Source organism: Mauremys reevesii, linkage group 8 (genome assembly GCF_016161935.1).
Source record: "Mauremys reevesii isolate NIE-2019 linkage group 8, ASM1616193v1, whole genome shotgun sequence".
Taxonomy (NCBI): Eukaryota; Metazoa; Chordata; order Testudines; family Geoemydidae; genus Mauremys; species Mauremys reevesii.
In genome coordinates, this window is record NC_052630.1 from 19,897,858 (window position 1) to 19,915,191 (window position 17,334).

The window sequence follows — 17,334 nt, forward strand, 5'->3', positions numbered from 1 at the left end:
TGAAGCACCGCGACATCCTCGTGGACCTGAGACCTGTAGTTGCCCTTGACTAGCCATTCATCAAAACACAGGTAGATCTGGATGCCCCAATGCCCAAGGTAAGCAGACACCACCGACATGCACTTGGTAAACACTCTGGGTGCTGTTGCCAGGCCAAACGGAAGGACCATAAACTGGTGGTAGTGGGGCCCCAGCATAAACCGGAGGAAGCCTCTGTGACCTTGAAAGATTGCTATATGGAAGTACACGTCCTTCAAGTCAAGGGCGGCATACCAGTCTCTCGGATCCAGGGAGGGGATGACAGAAGCCAAGGAGACCACGTGGAACTTTAGCTTCTTTAGATACTCGTTGAGGTCCCTCAGGTCCAGGATGGGACGCAGACTGTCCTGGGCCTTTGGGATTAAGAAGTACCAGGAACAGAACCCCTTGTTCCTATACTCGAGAGGAACTTCTTCCACCACACCCAACTGTAGCAACCCCTTTATCTCCTGCGCGAGGAGACTCTCATGAGAAGGATCCTGAAGAGGTACGGGGAAAGGGGTGGTGGAAGTAAACTGTAGGGTATAACCCTCCTCCACAGTACTGAGGACCCAGAGGTCTGAAGTTATAGCTGTCCATGCGGGCAGGAAAAAAGAAAGGCAGTTGGAGAACAGCAGGACAGATGGATCCGAGGTAAGGTCACCCTCGAGTGCACCCTCAAAACACTTGCTTGCCCCCCTGCTTATTGTGGGTCAAGCCTGACTGGGCAGAGCGAGGAGGTGGGTGGCTCGGGTGGCACTTGTAGCCCCAACTCTTCTTATGGGGGGGCTCCTGGCGGGTTTGACTCCCTTGGCCCTGAGATTGTTGTGGTTTGAACCACTTACGGGCTAGACCGGGAAGGTACAGGGGCAGTGCAGGAATCCTTAAGGCCATGCAGCCTACTGTCCGTCAGTTCTGCAAACGGAGCCTGGCTGTCGAAGGGAAGTCCTGCATTGATTGCTGAGCCTCCCTTGACAGACCCGAGAAGAGCAGCCAGGATGCCCTTTGCATGGAGATGGCTGAGGCCATGGTGCAAGCCTCAGAGTCTGCTGCGTCCGAGGCTGCTTGGAGGGCCACTCTTGCTGCAGCCATGCCCTCTTCAAGGGTTGCCCAGAATTCCTTCTTGGACCCTTCGGGCAGTGAGACCTCAAATTTGGCCATAGGCTGCCACATATTGTAGTCATAGCGGACAAGGAAGGCTTGGTGATTGGCCACTCTCAACTGAAGGCTGGAAGATTAATATATTTTTTGCCCAAACAGATCCAGTCACTTTGAGTCTTTATTCTTGAGCGTAGTCCTGGGTTGACCCTGTCTCTCCCTCTGGTTAATGGCCTCAACTACCAGGGAGTTTGGGGCCGGGTGAGTATAGAGATACTCATGGCCTTTAGCTGGCACAAAATATTTGCACTCAGCCCTTTTTCAGATGGATGGCAGGGAGGAGGGGATTTGCCATACGGTATTAATTATTTTCTATACCCCCTTGTGTAGGGGTAAAGCCATTAGTGGGTGCCATGGAGCAAAGGACGTCGAACAAGGAGTCTGACGGCTCCTCAAGTTCCTCTGCCGGAGCCCCAGGTTAGAGGTGACCCTCTTCAAAAGTTTCTGATGAGCCTTGGCGTTATCTTGAGGAACTGGGTGAGGGGGACCCGTAATCGCTTTGTCTGGTGATAAGGATGAAGCCAGCACCAAGGGATCCACATCTCCTGATGGTCCAACTGGCTGCTCCCCTAGTTCCTCATGGCCCTGGGAGGGGGGGGGTCTTCCCCTGTGGGGCTTCTACCTCCAGAGGGCAGGATGCTGCAGCCGATGGCCTATCTGAGGCCCCCGCCACTGATCAAGAGGCCTGGGAAAGCTGGGTGAAACCCCATGGATTCCAAGGGTACCATGCTGCCAGCCATTGGCTTGGAGGTCACAGGGTCTGTTGCAATGCCAACGAGGCCGACTGTACCACTGGTGCTGGGGCCTGTCCTGCTGCCAGGGACTCCTGATCAGCACCAGAGTCATAAGCAGAATGGACGCTGCAGAATGACCATGAGCAGCTGGCCCGGCGGCCCTCCTCACCGCAGTGCTGGCCACTGTGCCTCGACGCTGACCTGTCCAGTCGGGAGACGTTCCTCCCGTGGGACCCTGGGGATCTTCGTCATTCGGTGGATCTGCGTCAGTAGACCACCGATCTATGCTTCACACTGCTTGAGCTGTACTGGGATCTAAGTGGGACCAGGAATCTGAGTGGGCTGGTCGTCGATAGCATCTCCCCGATTGAGGGGATTCGCATCTCAGCGACGGATGCCATTGAGCAGGTGACTCCATTCTGCCAGTTGGTCGCAGGACCGGTGCCGAGGCATTGGAGACCCAAGGAATTGGTCTCGACACTCATGTCGGGGGGCGCGTACCTCCGCAGGTCTGCGCCAGGGTACCTGCAAGCTGCACCTCAAATCCTGCTGTCAGTGCCCAGGGTCCAGAGACCGAAGAGGGCTTCTCTGAGCCTGCCTCCCAATGTCCAAGGCATGATGGCTCTGTGCGGGCAACCGCTGGCGGGACATCCCCCACAATGGGGGGCAGCGCTGCTGAGGCAGGGACACTAGGAACGGTCCCAAAGCAGGTTTACCCCTGGGTTGGGTACCGCCAGAGCTGGTGTGGGTGGCACCGGTAGCATCAGAATCTCCTGCGCTGTCTGCAGGGCCTTGGGCATCGACGGAACTTCGAGTTGACAGAGGCCCTCGTCACTGTCCGGTGTGGCAGGCATAGTACGGGAGGGGCTTGACCGCTCAACATGAGCTGCGGCCCGACTCCCTCACAGAGATGTTGAGCCACCCAGCACAGATCCTGGCTCTCCTCTGGCCCTCTCCTTTCCCTTATGGGAAGTGGGAGATCTTCCCTTTGGGGACCTCTTGGGCTTCTTGGCTGGAGCTGGGAAGGGGAAATCGGTGTCGGCTCGTAGACAGCACCAGCGGGGCACTCCGTACCGACGCTGCATTGCTCAGGGCTGAGTCGGACCTCTGCTCCGGTGCCGGGGTCAGTACTGACTCCATCAGGAGTGCCCTGAGACGGATGTCTCCCTCATTTTTCATTCTGGGTTTGAACGACTTACAGATACGACCCTTATCACTTATGTGTCCTTCTCCTAGACACCTTAAACAGCTAACGTGCAGGTCGCTGATGGGCATACGTGTGATTAAGCCTGGGGATCGGGGCATGCCCCGTCCCTAGGGGGAGTCCTGTCTGGGACCAACTAACTAGAACTAATACAAAGAGTAAATGCTAAACTATATATAACTATTTTACAAAGAAACATTTGTGTAAGACACTGAACTAAGCGAAAGCTAGCCAAAGCAGCAGAAGTTCCAGCACCATCACTGACAGCAAGAAGGAACTGAGGGTGGGGGGGCCAGCCGCACCCCTTATATCGCGCCATGCGGGTGCCACTCCAGAGGGCGCCAGTTCCGGTCCCCTATGGATACTGCTCAGGGGAAAAACTTCCGGTACCGGTGCACGTGGTGAGCACACACACCTAATAAGGAATGGACATGAGCAAGTACTCTAAGAACAGTAACTTCTGCATACACAGATTTCACCTAAGGATTTCAGTTGCCATGACAGTGTAAAGCAGCCGCTCTCATGTCATTTTTGATTGGATCACTCTGGAATTCAAAGATACTTCAGAATGTGATTACTAGAACTGCACCATGAAGGCTTTCAACAGAGTCAATGCAACTGCTGCTCTGGAAGGGGCAGGAAAATCTTCCTTGGCAGCTCAGGGCAAAGGACTGGTGTCAGAACAAAAGGATCTTGAGTGCTGATGTGGTTGGCAACACCTAGAAACAACTGATGCATTGTAGAACAGTAAAATGTTCACTGCTGCTCTCTGCGCTCCCTCCCATTCACTTGTACCCACTGGTTGTCTTGCCATATGCTATCATACACTTGTTAGGCTCCTACGGAGCAAACATTCAAGCATGTGCTTAACTTTACGCGCACAAGCTGTCCCACTGAATTCAACAGGACTAGTCACATACACAGAGTTCAGAGAGGCTTAGCTGTTTGCAGAATCAGAGCCTGCGATTGTAAGATCATGCCTTCATTCTGTGTGTGTACAGTGTCGAGCACAATGAGATCTAAATCCCTGACTGTGGCCTCTAGATCCTACCATAATGCAAATTAACCCATGCTTACACAGCATGGCTTGTCTGCTTCTAGTGGCTGGATCCAAGAGGTTCATAAGTCCATACAGCCTTTTTGCTAACAGACTGAGATCTTTTAGCTCAGACAGTAGAGGTTCATGCTTTTAGAGCCAGAGCTCCTGGGTTTGACCTCTGCCCCAAGACTGATGTATTACCCAAATAATAAAAACAAAAACAAAAATTCAAGAGAGAGCATCAGGCAGATCACCCTATTCCTACTTTGTGAAAGAAGAACATACAGCAAGCCTCCTGGCTCTGACCTGTGCCAGAAAGCAGACACATTACACGTACCGGACGGGAGTTAACTACCTTAGCCCTACACTTCAGGGAGCTCTCAGACTTTCAGAACAAAAAGATTAAACTGCACCGAGCCCTACCCCAGCTTAGTATCTAGTCAGTCATCAGTCTCGCTGGCTGCTCAATGCGGGAGAGAGGGGGGAAAAAAGACTATGCTTCAAGAAACAAGCAAGTCTAAATCATTTTCATGCCACAGCGTAAGCAAGGGGTTCTGTCTGTTATTTTTAGATGTGATTTAACATGATCTGGGAGGGGGAGAAGGAAGCAGGATTTGGCTGCCTCTGTAGTACATGACAAGGCATGAATAAAGCTGCCAGTGAGCCACACCCTCCCAATCCCCACACCCCATTTAGTCATCTGCAGCATTACATAGCAAGAGTAACCAATTCTGGACACACCCATCCCAGAGAGGAGCCTCCCTAGGCCTGTATATTCATTCCCTCAGAGCATGCCAGAGCTCCATTTCTACACAGCACATAGGTGTGCACGTATGGACTCACGTGTGTTCATGCCACCCCATCTAAACACAAAGCCATTTCTGTCAAGCTGGCATCCCCAAGGGGCAAACATTCCAATCACTCTGCAGTTCTTGGACTAGGAGAGAGTTTGGATCAAAATGTGCCAAAGCTCTTTGAACAGCAGTGAGTCATATGGTGCTGTGGAAGGATAGCTCAGTGGTTTGAGCACTGGCTTGCTAAACTCAGGGTTGTGAGTTCAGTTCTTGAGGGGGCCATTTAGGAAACTGGGGTAAAAATCTGGTCCTGCTTTGAGCAGGGGATTGGACTAGATGACCTCCTGACGTCCCTTCCAACCCTGATATTCTATGACTATGGAGGACAAACAGCAGCCATTCTGCATTCCCCAATGGCTCATACACAAACTAAGACATTAGAGCCTGTTTTAATGAAAGGGGCTGTTGGCCACAACACAGGCCTATTTTCTGCTATTCAAGAGGTGACACCTGGAATGTCATTCTAGACAAGGGTATATGGGTGCTTGATTTAATACTTCTATTGGTCTAACTGTGCAGCCTCTCCTCCTAGTACTATACTGCAGCATCAGGGAGCTGAGCTCACGTCCTGATTTGAAACCACAATAACTGCAGAACCATTCAGATGTAGACTTTCACGAGTGCTTTGCACATGGGGCTTGCCAGCTGCTCCCAAACCACCCTACACCCACAATAGGTGTCATTCACACTCACCTTGTTGATGCTGAAGTGGCCCTCAAACCTGCAGCCATCCCCATTATTGAGAGGTACTTTCATTGAGTTGTCAATATGACCAACCTCGTGCCTTCCCATTTCATCCTGAATGTCCAGTCCAACCACTACCCAGGAAAGATAAACACAGAGAAAGTTATGAGAAGGAACAGGTGTGCACAATTCTTTGTGGGCACAAACAACTTTTTCCTGGCATTTGACAGAATCGTTCAAGTAAATTCACCTGTTAAAATAAACGTCATTGCTGCCCATCAGCAGTGATGGAATAATCACCAAAGAACTTTTCAGCTTCAGAATATTTTATGAATATTAATTTAGACATTACACCCTTGGGAGATGGGCCTAATTCCCATTTTTAAGATTGAGAAAGTGAGGCAGAGAAGTTAGGTGTTAATAAAAGTTAATAATTGGAGATATACCAATCTCCTAGAACTGGAAGGGACCTTGAAAAGTCATTGAGTCCAGCCCCCTGTCTTCACTAGCAGGACCAAGTACTGATTTTGCCCCAGATCCCTCGGTGGACCCCTCAAGGACTGAACTCACAACCCTGGGTTTAGCAGGCCAATGCTCAAACCACTGAGCTCTCTCCCCCCAAAGGCCAAATGTGACATCTGAGTCAGACAGCTGTGATTAGAACTCAAAGGTTTCTTACTCCCAGACACAAAAGAGCAGACCATGAAAGAGGAACCAGATTTAGTCAGATCTCACTAAGGGAGGTGGGTCACCAGTCAGAACTGAAGGAGGACAGAGTCATATTCCATTGCTAGGTAGGAGTGCAAGAAAAAGATGACTTGGCTTAGCATGTGAAGTAGTAGGGTATTTACAGAGATTCAGCCACTGCAGAAATCTGACCTCCCTCCCACACCTGGATTGTATAAACATGGGCCACTGGATTGTGTAAACATGGGTACAACTGATTCCCTATAGAGATGACAACACACTATAGAAAAGCCTCTCTCTACAGTCATACTACCCAGAAAGGGAAGAACAATACACTGGACAAGGTAGAGTTTTTATTTCTTCCCTACAAGAAAAGGGCAACAACATTTCACCAAAATATAGGGTGGGGATTGCTTTCAGATCTCACGTTAAACGAGTAAACTTAGAGCTTTGAGTAGCCTCCTCTAGAAATACAGCAAGAAATCTAGGCCTGAACAGAGACACTTACATTCACAGTGCAGGTTCGGTAAACTGATGTTCAGATTCACTTCTATTTTACCTCCGCTCTCTTTGTCCGGGTCGTCTACGTAGAGCTCGTTAACTCTGCAGGGAGATGAGCACAGATTGTTTCACTTTGTAACTCACACACACAGCTACTGTTCAGTAGGGGAATTTGCACAGGGAGGGAAAGTTTGGGTTAGTTTGTGTGACGCGCTAAAAAGGCTCAGAAATTAAGTGAGAAGAAAGCCTTTCAGAGGAGATGTGAAATCAGATGGGTATAGACACTAGCAACCTGACTCTATAACTTGCTCATAGCAATTGCAGGACAGAGGGGCTTTACCCACCTCACTCACTCCAGGAGGAAACAAAGTCAACTCACTTTCTCTCATTAAAAAAAAAGTTGTAGACTCCCCCCAAAAGGGGTTTCCACTCGTGACATGAAACAAGATTGCTTTTTCTAGAGGTGAAAGGCACTAGCCGTCTGCATTATGGCACTCCTACCCCCCTTAGGAAGAAGGAAGCCTATAATCTGAAAAAGATACAAAGTTTTAGCCATGTCTGTCCCAGGATATGTTGGATGTAAGATGTTCTGAAGAAGAGCTGTGTGTGGCTCAAAAGCTTGTCTCTCACCAACAGAAGTTAGTCCAATAAAAGATATTATTGGAGAGTCAAGGGGGGTGAGGTAATATCTTTTATTAGACCAACATTTGTTGGAGAGACACAAGCTTTTGAGCCACATAGAACTCCTCTGAGGCCTTGTCTACACTAAAGAATTTTGTTGACAAAAGGCAGCTTTTGTCAACAAAACAGTGAATGCATACACACTGCGATGTGACCTTTGGCGGCAAAAGTGATCGGTTTTGGAGACAAAATACAACCACCCCGATAAGAGACATAAGGCTTTTTGCACAAATTTTTTGTCGACAAAGTACCAGTGTAGACACCACGCTTGATTTTATCGATTTAATTGGCCTCCAGGGGGTGTCCCACAATACTCATCCTGACCGCTCTGGGCAACAATTTGAACTCCTCTGCCCTGCAGCCAGGTAAACAACCATCCGCCCCTCCCCATTAGACGCCCTGGGAATTTTTGAAATTCCATTTCCTGTTGGTTTGACGTGGAGAGGTCTCATTGCATCTTCCCGGGTGGCTTATTGCAGCAAACGCTCTCCCGCTTGGACCGTGGCTGAGCTGTTGGATCTGCTCAGTATCTGGGGAGAGGAATTTGTGGTCACAGCTGCGCTTGAGCCATAGGAACTGGAATATCTATGAGCAGATTTTGTGATGCTTGTGCAAAAAGGGCTATGGTTGGGACATGCTGCAGTATAGAGCAAAGATAAAGGAGCTGAAGCAGGCATACCATAAGGCAAAGGAGACATTGTTGCTCCAGTGCTGCACCTAAGACCCACTGGCTCTACGAGGAACTGGATGCTATCCTCTGGGGTGACCCCACCTCTACCGCCAAGAGCCCCGTGGATACTTCGGTGGGCCTGAGGGTAGTGGAAAGAAGACCTAACCCAGAGGACAAAGTCACTGATGAAGAGGTGGAGTTAGATGACGATGTGGAGCTCCCAGCGGGTCACCTGGTGGGGCAAGCAGCCAGGAACTGTTCACCATTCCGGAGGTGTCTAGCCAGCCCCAGCAGTTGCTCTCCCGTGAGCAAGAAGCAGGAGAGGAGACACCTGGTAAGTGATTGTAGTTTGTGTAGTGCAGAGCTGAGTTCAGGGTATAGAAATGTACAAGGCTGGCTGTATTTCTGTGTGCTGACATTCCCCTGTGCAGGTAATCAATATGGCGGAACAGGGGTGTTGATGCCCACGGGAATCCTCCAGAGAGATCTCTAGGAAAATGTTTCCTGGTGGTCCTTGGCAATCCTCTGCCAAAGGTTCCTTGGCAGAGCAGCTTTGTTCCTTCCCCCATTGTAGGGACCTTTCTGGCGCCATTCTGCAATCACTTGTGCAGGGACCAAAGTGGCACACAAGCGAGCAGCACAGGGACCAGGACGGAAGCCACAAGCAAGTAGTACGTGTCCTTTCTTGAAATTTTCCAAAATGCCACCAAGGAGTGCGGCCGCCGGACAAGCAGCTGCCGAAATGCCACCGAAAAGCGGCAATGTCAAGAAGCGTCGCCGCCGAAATGCTGCTGCTTCTTGGCAGCGTTTCGGTGGCAACACCTCTTGATGATACTGGTTCTCGTTGGCGTTTCAGCGGCGATGCTTCTTGGCGTTGCCGCTTCTCAGCGGCATTTCGGCGGCTGCTTGTCCGGTGGCCACGCTCCTTGGTGGCATTTTGGCGGTTAGTCGGCCGGCACCCGCGCACACTGAAAAGTTGGGGACCACTGACCTAGGAGATCTTTTCGATCTCTGTGCTATCCAGCCAGACCAGATAAGCACATTAGTGGCTGTATCTGCCAATATGTAATATATATGATATAATAGTCTACTTTTTGCAGATATGCTTTACTATCTTCAGCAGTGAGAACGCCACATTGCTTTTTATCTAGTGCTCAAAAGTGTGCTAAGCCCTTTTGACAAACAAAGCGAAAAAAGGTCCCTGACCAGAGGAACTAACAGACAATACAGATGAAGGGTGCTAAAAGATGAGTCAAAAGTGCTTTTGCTCTGAGGGCCGATCTCTGGGCCATGAGCTTCTAGCTGGTGAATGGCATGACTTATTTATCCAGTAGGGAGTGCAGAGAGATGGGTTTGCCTATAGGGAAACAGGTAACTACAAGTTTGGTTGAGAAGATAATGATCACCAGATTAGTGCATTTGATTGGCATTTGATTGAAACCAAAAGAGTGCTGGTGTTCAGCTCCACATTGCTACGGTCTCCTCTCTGTTAACTGGTCTGACAAGCTGTTGGTAATAGTTACCTAACATATATTTCATGTGATTAATAAAAATGACACAGAGGGAAGGGCAAGTTTGCTCATCTGTGACCTGGTTAGAAGCTTCTTGGCTGGGAGCTCCCCTTCCTGACAGAAGGTATTAAACCTTCTATGTATTTATTATTGAAAAATTATGTAGTGCCAAAAATTACGTCTTAGCTGTGACACGGATTCCAGGAGTGACCTCAGCCAAGAGAGGCATTAATCCTAACAGAAATGTTGCAGCTTTCTACACCCCATAAGTACTTCCAGCAGGATCCCAGTCTACCAGTCAGTCAGTCAGTTTCATAATAGTGTCCGGCTTTCTCCCAGCTCTTCTCTGCTGTCTGAGATTTGGGCCACATCCCATCACTGCTTTGAACAGTTTAACATTACCAATAAAAAGACGCTTCCATGCCTGAGCTAGCAATGGAATGTGTATCAGGTTAAAAAATTCATTGATCACTTCAAAGAACTGTGGTATACTCCCAGGACATCAGTATTTTTATTGGGCATTTTCAGGTTATGAGCCAACAAGAAAGTCAAATACAGCTTCATACATGATTAACCTTAATTCTCTCCAAGGTCAATTATAATAGGGTACTGGAATAGTTCGCATGATATAATTTGTGCTTACATAATGCTTTTTCATTGTGGCTCTCAAAGCTCTTTACAAAGGGAAGTAAGCAGTAGAATCACTCACATTTACAAGTGGGATACCTGTGGCAGAGAAGTATGGCAATTTGCCCAGGGGTGCAAAGCCAGTGACAGAGTCAGCAACAGAATCTAGGACTCCTCACTCCCCATCCCATGCTCCATCCACCAGGTCACAGCTGCACACCTAACAATGAGCTAAGGGCTTAGCTTGCTAGGGGAAGGCCTCAAAAAAAATGTCATCTCCCTTCACTGAACTGGAAGTTTCACTCCCAGAAGACACACTGGAAACATGTAGCTAAAGCAGAGCGCCCATATCAAGGTCACTCTTTCTATGAACTCCCCCTGAGCCACTACTAGGGTCTTCATGGAACTGGCAGATTTCTGTATTATGCCCCTTTATTTAAGGGCAGGTCTTCACTACCCGCTGGATCGGTGGGTAGAGATCGATCTATCGGGGATCGATTTATCGCGTCTCATCTAGATGCGGATAAATCGATCCCCGAACGCGCTCCCCGTCGACTCCGAACTCCAGCTCACAAGAGGCGGAAGCGGAGTCAACAGGGGAGTGGCAGTGGTCGACTTGCTGCCATCCTCACGGCCAGGTAAGTTGACCTAAGATACGCCGACTTCAGCTATGCTATTTGCGTAGCTGAAGTTGCGTATCTTAGGTTGACTCCCACCCCCAGTGTAGACCAGGGCTAAGGCAGTCGCTGTCCAGTTGCCATTTCTCCCTCTAAGGCCAAGAAGGGGAATTAAGAGTCTCATGGGTTTTTCCCATTATTTAATCAGTCAACACTGATGTGAAGTGGGAAATAATATGTGCAGTTTGTGACACAGTGACTAGCAACCCTTGCTGGAGAGCTAGAGACTCCAGCAAAAGAAAAGGCTTCGGACCAAGGGATTATGCCACCATGCATACAGCTACCCTTCTGGAGGGCAGGCAATGGGAATGTGAGATTCCTGCACCATGGCTTGGCTCAGACAGTCACAGAAACAATATAATCGTGAAGTTGGGCAGGAGGAGTATTTCAGATGTGGATTCTAAAGAGGTGGCTGCCTGTAGGGCTGCACTGTAGCCTCAAAGGATGGTATGAGTCCCTCCCAAAACCAGAGGAGCAGCAGGCAAGCACTGCTGCTTCACAGCTACTTCTGGTGGCAGGGCAGGGGTTGTGGTTTTTTTATTGGCTTTTCTTAGGGACTACTCCTGAGGTGTATGAAAGGGGCAAGCGAGGGCACAAGAGAAGGTGGAAGAAGACACACCGCTCCCACCACAAGTGTTAACAGTCAGTTTCAGGGGAAAGAATGAGAGACTTCCTTACACGGCATAAACCATGATCCACTCAGAAACAAATCTGATTTGCTTCTAGAAATACTTCAGATTCCTAGGAGATGTTGCTAGGCTCCTCGCTCCCTCATGCAGTTTGCTTACAAACTTGCAGCAGAAGGTTTCAGGGATTCTTTGGCAAGCCTGCAGACAGTGAAAACTGCACATGCAGATAGAGGGGACAGTAACAGAGCAGTTCGTTATCACTCAAGATTTCACCCAGATAAAACATGAGCCACTCCCCAAATTGGAGCCTTTAGAACTGACATTTGGGATACAGCAGCTTTGTTTCTCCAACAAAAAGAGAATTATTTTTTCCAGGGTCCCTGGTCAGTAACATTAAACACTTCTGCACTTGCAGGTGTCCAGATGCCTATGATCCTTCAGACACAAAAGGAGACATGTTTAATCCTTCTGAACCTCAGTCTCTGTCCAAGCCCTCCCAAAGGGCCTTCCTCAAAGCAAGCTGCCTTTCTTCTGATACATTGTCTGCTCCCAGGCACCACAGTCTGTCTCACCCCAAGAGTTTGAGAAAGGACACCCTGCTGTCAGTGTGCTCCCACTTTGCATTGTTCTCTCAGGTCCAACAGATGACAGTTAGCCTTGCTGGGATTTAAACATTGTGAAGAGAGGGGTCATCTCAAGAGATTTTCCATCTTTCCTAGGTGATGACCCTCATAGGCCTCTGCAGGGCTGCTCAGTGTCTCAGACACACTATCTGAGCCTACCCATTGTTTTCCTTGTCCACCTGATGAGCTCCCAGCAGTACAGTCCCCTGCAAAGGCTGCTCAACAATCGGCTTCCTCTGCCTGTGGATGGAAGAATCATATTAATACAATGTAATGTCTCATCTTCTCAATTCCTGATAAGGAATGAAAAGTGGGACAGCAAATTCTCTAACGCAAAATAAGTTGGACGTATGTTATTGCTCTGTCATTTGTAGTTTCCTGCTGTGCCTGCATTCTGGTCATTTCCTCATTTAAAAGGTCACCGTCCGTCTCATTTTAGTCTCATTGCTAAGCCAAGAGGTGTCCAAAACACCTACAAAGGAAGGAAATGCAATTCTCAGTGAGGTGGGGAAGAGGGGAGATCCACGTTAAAGATGTCAACATCCATTTGAGTCAGCCATTGTAAATGACATAATGGCACAACCGTCCGTTTCCTGTTAACCCACAAACACGTAGATTAGGATGAACAGCATTACAACTTCCCCACCATACAACACCTTTCATTAGAGAATCTCAATGTGTTAGGCAAACATTAAAAAGCCTATCAACACCTGTGGGAAGTAGGCAACTAAGTATTACCATCTTCATTTTACAGGTTGGAATTGTAAGCCATAGAAAAGTTATGTGACTTGCTCAAGGCCAATTAGTGGTAGAGTTAGGAATACAACCCAAGAGTCTTGACTGTCATTCTGTTTCCTCTTCTACAATAAGTCTGTTTTTATCATTTCCCCCAACTGGATGAACTAGTGGAACTGCACCTATAGCTCACTGACCTGGAATAGAAGGTCATGAGTTCTAGCCTCCTTGCTCCTTTGTACAATTTGGGCTACATGGAAGTTACTGTGTGACAAACCCGGGTATGAATCTACACTGCATCAGCTTGCAACATCCCACATGGATACTGCTACAGTGCAAAGTCCAGGCGTGCAGCTTAACATGCTATGCTTTCAAGGGGTAGTATGTTAAGCTATCCTCTGGGACCTTTCACTGTGCTCTAGCATTGTCCACACGGAACATTGTAGTGTGGCAATCTGGGACACCGTAGATTCACATCCCGACTTGTGCAATAACTTGTCATGTAGACAATCCCTTAGTGACCAACTGTAGATGTATGTGAGCACTGCAAGATGTCGGTTTGTCCCGTCAGACATGTGCAGGATCTTTTATATGGGGGGAGGGGGAGGGGGAGAGAACAGGTGTCCCAGTGGTAAGACTCAAGCCCTGGACAGAATGACAGATTTGGTTGCTGACGACTCATACTTTTATATGAAGATAATTATTTTACTGTAGGTACTTTATCCACGTAGTTGCTTCGCAGTGGGCCACGAGCTTTCATTTGAGAGAAAGTCACTAAAACCTAGCCAGTTACTTCAGAATTGTATAACTAATTCCATTCTGGTGCTCTTAACGCAAGTATTTGGTCAACAGTAATTGATTTGCCATATTCACACATTTGTCATATTCTTAATGGAATCAAGGCCACACTTCCACTGCACAGCTACCAATTACTGGCAGATCAACTGGGTTAATTACCTCATTCCCTCCAATTGTGAAATACTTGGAAACATTCTTAACATCACTTCTACAGAGTATTAATTAGGTCACATGATACATGATTATTATCTCACCAGTTAGAATATTGTAATAATAATAACCATCTAGAACTAGATCTGGGTTAATTAAGAAAAAGGAACAGATTATTTCTATGCTCTTAATTTATGACGTAACAATGAGATGAGCTAGGGAGGCCGTTAAAATTATGATGAGCAACTCCTGGAGGTCCTCAACCTGCAATCGATCCTGCCCAGGAAATACCAGAGGCATTCAACACTTACAACTTTATTTTCCTAACTGTTTGAGTCATTTTCTCAGTGGGACAGGATATGCGTTTGTGACTGACAACTTAGTAAAAGCTCAAATATGAGACACTGACCTTCTTTTCTTTATTTATCCCTCTATGCAGAGCCATGGAGCCCTCTTAATTTCTTGTGCCCTATTATTCACAAAGACTTCAGGTCACCACCATTCTCATCAGGAAGCCCCTTTTGAGCTCATCTCTGCTTCCCCTAGCTGGCAAGAGGTATTGCAGTTGAATAATGTAAGGTGCTGCCCTCTCCCACTATGGCTTAGGCATTCTATTTCTGCAGGATATGTAACCTCAGCCAGGAATTAAACCTGAATCTTCCACATGGTGGCTAGCTCTCTGCACAGCCAAGACTATCTAGCAGGTTTGGGAAAAGGAAAGGCCACAAAATCTCCAGCACAGCAAGTGGTTAGTGGTCTGACGGCCATGCTAGAGTTGAAGGTGCAATTTCTTTCACTTCCTAGATCAGTCTGTTGCTATACAGAGCATACAGGCTAAATCAATGGGCAGGATCAAAGATACTGACCTTTCAATGGGGGAAGAGAGTTACTGACATCAGACTTCTGATGGCAGTGGAAATTTAAGGAGCATATAAGGAGTTTTAGTTGTTACAGCAACAAGAAGGCAGAGGGAGATCCATGAATGGGGTAGTCTAACCTAGGCACCGAAGGGAGTAGTACACAGACTGCATCTTGCATAGGTTGTCTTCTTGCCTACACCCATGTGCACACATACTGCACATAGCCACTCTGCAGTAGGGGGACATTAGGTAAGCACTCATACATGATCAGGTATTCGCTAACAGGAGGATACTGGCATGCCTCTGGCTAAGGCGGCACATGGCCAAAGGCTTTGGATTTCTCTCAGTTATCCATACAGTGCAGATATTTCCATGCAACCTCACTTAGGGAAAGGCATTATTGCTTTAATGCGACTTAGTTTATTGCACAAGAGGAGAAAGACTGATGCAGAGTCTCACAATACAGTTGATACAAGCAAAGCGGGTAAGCTCATAAGCTCAGCTGATACATCTGCACACACCAGTCAGTCATTATAAACTAGCAGCCACTACGAAATTTCAAGCAGGAAAAGAGATTTGTTGTAGGAGATTTCCTTATAAGAAAGACACTAGAAGCCTGCAGGGTAACAAAAGCTGGTTGAAAATTAATTTGCAGTTAAATAATACTTTACATCTTCAAAGCACTTGACAGTGAGTCAATCAAACCTCACAACATCCCTGAGAGGTATCTAGGTATCCTCATGGCCATTTCACAGATGGTGACACACAGAGAGGGAGATGAGTGATATGTAACCCCACCCAATAAATGCTCAAGGACCACACAGAGCTGGAACTAGGACCCAGGAGTTCTGTGCTCCCAGGCCCGTACTCCAAAACACTAAACTATGCTGCCTCAAATTGTAACATTAGTCTCAGGTTTCATAGGGAAGCGGAGAAACTGAGCCCTGGTCTACACTACGGGGTTAGGTCAAATTTAGCCACGTTAGGTCAATGAATGCGTCCACACAACCAACCCCATTCTGTCAACCTAAAGGGCTCTTAAAATTGACTTCTGTACTCCTCCCCGACGAGGGGAGCAGCGTTAAAATCTACCTTGCTGGGTCGAATTTGGGGGTAGTGTGGACACAAATCGACGATATTCGCCTCCGGGAGCTATCCCAGAGTGCTCCATTGTGACCAATCTGGAGAGCACTTTGAACTCCGATGCACTAGCCAGGTACACAGGAAAAGCCCCGGGAACTTTTGAATTTCATTTCCTGTTTGGTCAGCGTGGCAAACTCAGCAGCACAGGTGACCATCCAGTCCCCCCAGAATCGTAGAGCATAGAATGTTTCTACACTCCCCCTATCATCTCCATCCCTGAGGTTATCGCAGATTAGAAGGCGAAAAAAAATGCACTCGCGATGACATGTTTTCCAAGCTCATGTAGTCCTCCCGCATTGATAGGGCACAGCTTAATGCATGGAGGCATTCAGTGGCAGAGGCCAGGGAAGAATTAAGTGAGCACGAAGAGCAGAGGCAGGACACGATGCTGAGGCTAATGGGGGAGCAAACAGACATGATGAAGCATCTTTTGGAGCTGCAGGAAAGCCAACAAGAGCACAGACCCCCACTGAATCCACTGTATAACCGCCTACCCTCCTCCCCATGTTCCATAGCCTTCTCACCCAGACACCCAAGAACGCGGGGGCGGGGGAAGGCTCTGGGCACCCAGACACTCCACTCCAGAAGATGGCCCAAGCAACAGAAGGCTGTCATTCAAACAGTTTGATTTTTAGTGTGGCTACAATAAGCAATGGGGCCTTGTCCTTCCCTCCTCCCCAACCCCACCCGGGCTACCTTGTCCATTCTCTCTCTCTTTTTTTTAAGTAATAAAGTAATAAGAATGCATGGTTTCAAAACAATAGTTACTTTATTTGGAAGGGGAGAGGGTGGTTGGCTTACAGGGAATTAAAATCAACGAAGGGAGCGGGTTTGCAACAAGGAGAAACGCACACAATTGTCACACTGAAGCCTGGCCAGTCATGAAACCGGTTTTCAAAGCCTCTCTGATGCGCAGTGCTCCTTGCCATGCTCTTCTAATGGCCCTGGTGTCTGGCTGCTCAAAATCAGACACCAGGCGATTTGCCTCAACCTCCCACCCCGCCATAAACATCTCCCCCATACTCTCATAGATATTACGGAGCACACAGCAAGCAGCAATAACAGTGGGAATGTTGGTTGCGCTGAGATCTGACCAACAGCGCCAGCGAGCTTTTAAACGTCCAAAGGCACATTCTACCACCATTCTATGCTTACTCAGCCTATCGTTGAACTGCTCCTTACTACTGTCCAGGTGTGACGAAGTGGGACTGGTCTTACTGGCTGGTCACTGTCAGATAGCAGCATCAGTCAATAGCATGCAAAAATGAGCAACTTGTCTCCTAGCACTCTGCTGCCATGAGCACACCTGCTGCAAAGTGCCTGCAAAGGTGTGCTGAGTCAGGTGGTCTCA

At 48.1% G+C, this 17,334-nt stretch overlaps 1 protein-coding gene across 2 annotated transcripts in view; it reads right to left on the reverse strand.

Moving 5' to 3' along the window:
• ERGIC1 (endoplasmic reticulum-golgi intermediate compartment 1) overlaps positions 1-17,334 on the reverse strand; it is a 95,520-nt gene that overhangs the window by 23,090 nt on the left and 55,096 nt on the right. For both annotated transcript variants that reach the window (XM_039484291.1, XM_039484292.1), the window contains exons 4-5: positions 6,887-6,981; positions 5,701-5,825 (exon numbers count right to left, since the gene is read on the reverse strand). In XM_039484291.1, coding sequence (XP_039340225.1) covers positions 5,701-5,825; positions 6,887-6,981 — 220 coding nt within the window. The remainder of the gene's footprint in view (positions 1-5,700; positions 5,826-6,886; positions 6,982-17,334) is intronic.